At 36.7% G+C, this 3,901-nt stretch overlaps 1 protein-coding gene across 6 annotated transcripts in view; it reads right to left on the reverse strand.

The window, feature by feature from the left end:
• LOC106869634 (uncharacterized) overlaps positions 1 to 3,901 on the reverse strand; it is a 671,006-nt gene that overhangs the window by 69,017 nt on the left and 598,088 nt on the right. For 2 of the 6 annotated variants that reach the window (XM_052975854.1, XM_052975855.1), the window contains one exon: positions 568 to 618. The exons of the other annotated variants lie outside the window; for them this stretch is intronic. In XM_052975854.1, coding sequence (XP_052831814.1) covers positions 568 to 618 — 51 coding nt within the window. The remainder of the gene's footprint in view (positions 1 to 567; positions 619 to 3,901) is intronic. 6 annotated transcript variants of the gene reach the window in all.

Consider the following 3,901-nt stretch of genomic DNA (forward strand, 5'->3'; position numbering starts at 1 on the left):
CGTGACAGAGTGTGACAAGGCTGACCCTTTGAATTACAGGCACAACAGAAACAGGAAGTAAGAGTGAGAGAAAGTTTAGGTGAAAGAGTACAGCAGGGTTCGCTACCATCCCCTGCCGGAGCCTCGTGGACCTTTAGGTGTTTTCGCTCAATAAACACTCACAACGCCCGGTCTGGGAATCGAAACCGCGATCCTGTGACTGCGAGTCCGCTGCCCTAGCCACTGTGCCATTGCACCTCCACGCATTTATTTATATACAGACAGAAAAGTGTGTGAATTTTTCTAAGGAAATACAACTTAAAACCGTTTATCTTGTTTTTTTTTTAATGTTATTCGGTGCTAGTGCAGGTGAGTTGCACACACGTACATTCTTGAACAAACATACACACATAAAAAAACTGTAATACTAATTAATAGACAAAATTAAACACGTGAAATACAAACTGGAACTTCTATAAACAACAAAGGTTGTTAGGATCTAAAGTCTAAGGCATGGATCTAAAGTTATTTAAGGAACTAAGTTCTAAAAGTAACAGAGGTTTTCCACTCGTGATTTTGGTGTCATACCTGATAAATTGGCACCTAATCTGTAACCTTTGACCTCTAAAATATAAGCACCTAAATTTCAGGAAGAAAGAGAGAAATAAAATGTTAAAGAGACAGAACATGCATTAAATAGAGAATTTATCAAGGTGGAAAAACAGAGAGATTATTAGCGGGTTTGTGAGATTTTGTACATACATGCGTGGGATTTTTTTGAGGTGGGGGGAGAATATAAATCTTAAATTTATATGCTACAAATGATCACGATGTCTTGGACTATAAAAATCTTTAAAACCTTGGGATTTAAATGGTTAAAAGAAGATACCTTCTTTTACAACCATGCAACCAAGTAGGTGGCCGGTCAAAATTTGCTCAAAACGAAAAAGAGAAATAGAATATTCACACACGTACTCACACACACACATACACACACACGCAAACACGCATATGTACCCATAAATATATGAATACATATATATGTATGCATGCATATATATATATATGTATGTAGGCTTTCACTCTTTAATTCATTGGAATTCTTCCTGGAAGGACAGAAATGGATTCTAACTGGAAAACAAATGGACCATCACTGCAATTTTGAATGATAGCAATAATGATATAATAACAACATATCAAGCTTTAGGAAAGTCTTCCATATATTTAGTGTTCCACTTACAGATTGTATCTGTAGAATTTGTATTAAGCAGTCTCAATCTTTGCTTGAAAATCGCACTTCTTGACATTGTCACTTCGACGTTTACAAATGCAGCCAAAATCACCAACAATTATTGGTATAAATGTTAATTTATAAATAGAGCAAGGACCAGCAATTTTCGAACCTGTTGGTCATAGATATCCCACTTCTTGTTGATTTTAGTAGAGACGTCTCCATTTGCAGGGCAGTTAACCTCTATGACTGAACGGTACTTTTCTTTTCAGTTCCAAGTAACTATGTCAGGTCTATTTTACTTGCAATGGTCTGAAGTCTTGATAGGAAAGACCCCCCACTCACGAATTTCTTGTGCTGATATGTATGTATGAATGTATGCATGTTTTATTTGTACTCCTATGTGTGTATATTCCACAGCAGAGGTATTGTTTATATTTATTCCACGGACCTCTTTTCGACAGATGATCTTGCATATTGTTTCTGGAAGAACATTATGTGACTGTGGAAGTCATGTTCATTTATAGAAGTTAACTGTCCTCAATGACAGTTTTCGGGTAGCTGCTAAATACAGGATACGGCAAAATGTTCTAACAGATTTGGAGGTTTAATAAAAGTGAAATAGAGAAAAGAACGAAAATTGACAAATTTAATTTTAAAAATCCATTGAAACAAAATGGCATTAAATATACATTTCGAAAATAAAAACACATTTTTCATTCTTTACTCTATTTTGCTTTTATTAAACCTAAAAATATGTCAGATCATTTTGCCGAGCCCTGTACTGGTGTTATATCCGCCATAGAAGAATGACATAATGGGCATTCGCGGTTGCATCTTGGGAGTTTCAAGGCTTCATTATTTCATTTGTTTCATTAGATATTTCGTAGTTATTTATACGCCTCTTGGATTGCAAAGCGTAACCTTTGAAACGAAACGTGATGTAATGGCCACGAGTTCCATCAAGTCAGTATTATTGTCTTATTTAAGTTCACGTGAATAGCAAAAAGAATGTCCTGAAGTATAAATAAAGAGCGTCGAGCTGGCAGAATCTTCAGCACGCTCTTTAAGGTGGCGAGTTGGCAGAAACGTTAGCATGCCGGACGAAATGCTTAGCGGTATTTCGTCTGCCGTTACGTTCTGAGTTCAAATTCCGCCGAGATCGACTTTGCCTTTCATCGTTTCGGGATCGATAAATTAAGTACGAGTTACGCACTGGGGTTGATGTAATCGACTTAATCCCTTTGTCTGTCCTTGTTTGTCCCCTCTATGTTTAGCCCCTTGAGGGCAATAAACAAATAAGAATCTTTAGCACGCTGAGAAAAATGCTAAGCGGCTTTTCTTCCATGTTTACTTCCTGAGTTAAAATTCCGCCGCGGTCAACTTTGCTTTTCCTTTTTTCGCGGTCGATAAAATAAGTACCAGTTGAAGACTGGGATCGATGTATTCGACTTACCACTTCTCCGAAATTACTGGCCGTGTGTCAAAATTTTAAATCAATTTTATCTTCCTGTTTAATTTTCCATGAAAGATAGCCACATCTGCATAAACATATACGACGGGTTTCCACAACGAGGCAGTAGCAGAAGACATTTGATGATGCGCAGTGGTACTGTACATGAAACGACATGACCGCAAAGCGAACTTCTGAAGCACGCAACCATATTTGCGCCCATCTATGTTTGTATGTATGTGTATATATGTATATATATGTATGTATGCCTGCATATGCGTATGTATATATGTAGGCATATATGCATGTATGTATGCGTGTGTATATGTATGTATATACACATAGTTTTATGTACTCGTAATTTAAAGAGTAATTACATAACAGCATAACGGCTCAGTCGGCTATCTAGTTTAATGTACGCTAGAGAATATTCATATATATATATATATATATATATATATATATATATATATATATTTATATACATAAGAGATAATGCCCACTTTGGACGCTTTTACATAAGCACTCATGTATACACACACACAGATAGACACGCACATACACACAAAGGCATACGTATACATAGACACACATGAAGAAGCAGACGACCGCGTCTGGTTTATGACAAATGGCGTCTGTAATGTCTTCCCCTACAATTGTTCATTGAACATCATGTTACGCCATATTGGTGTTATTACAGACAACAAACCTAACGAAGCTTCATCTAATTCACCAAGATTAATTATCTTTATTACTGTAGAAATATCTTACTAATTATCAAATTGTGTCGTTGGACTGTGTCTCTGCTGTTGTGGTTTTGTTTGTGTGCATAGGTATGTGTGTGTGTTTGTGCGTTTGTTTGTTTGTGTGTGTCTTTGTTTGTGCGTGTGTTTCTGTGTGTGTGCCTGTGCGTATGTGTATGTGGGCGTGCAAGTGTGTCTGTGTATGTATGTATATATGTGTGTGTGTCTGCGTGTGAATATTATTTAAAACGTTTGATTTCCTTTGTGTAAAAGACTTTTTTTCAAATGTGTATATTAGATGATCTAAGTGTGTAGTATGGTTTGGTGTGTGTGTATGTGTGTGTGTGTGTGCGTGTGTGTGTGTGTGTGCGTGTGTGTGTGCGTGTGCGTGTGTGTGTGCGTGCGTGTGCGTGTGTAAAATTATTTGAGTTTTGTTATAGAAACTAATCACGTTAAAGAACATAGTCCATTTATATGTTCTTTATATATATGTAC

This window comes from Octopus bimaculoides, chromosome 22 (assembly GCF_001194135.2).
Source record: "Octopus bimaculoides isolate UCB-OBI-ISO-001 chromosome 22, ASM119413v2, whole genome shotgun sequence".
Lineage (NCBI taxonomy): Eukaryota > Metazoa > Mollusca > Cephalopoda > Octopoda > Octopodidae > Octopus > Octopus bimaculoides.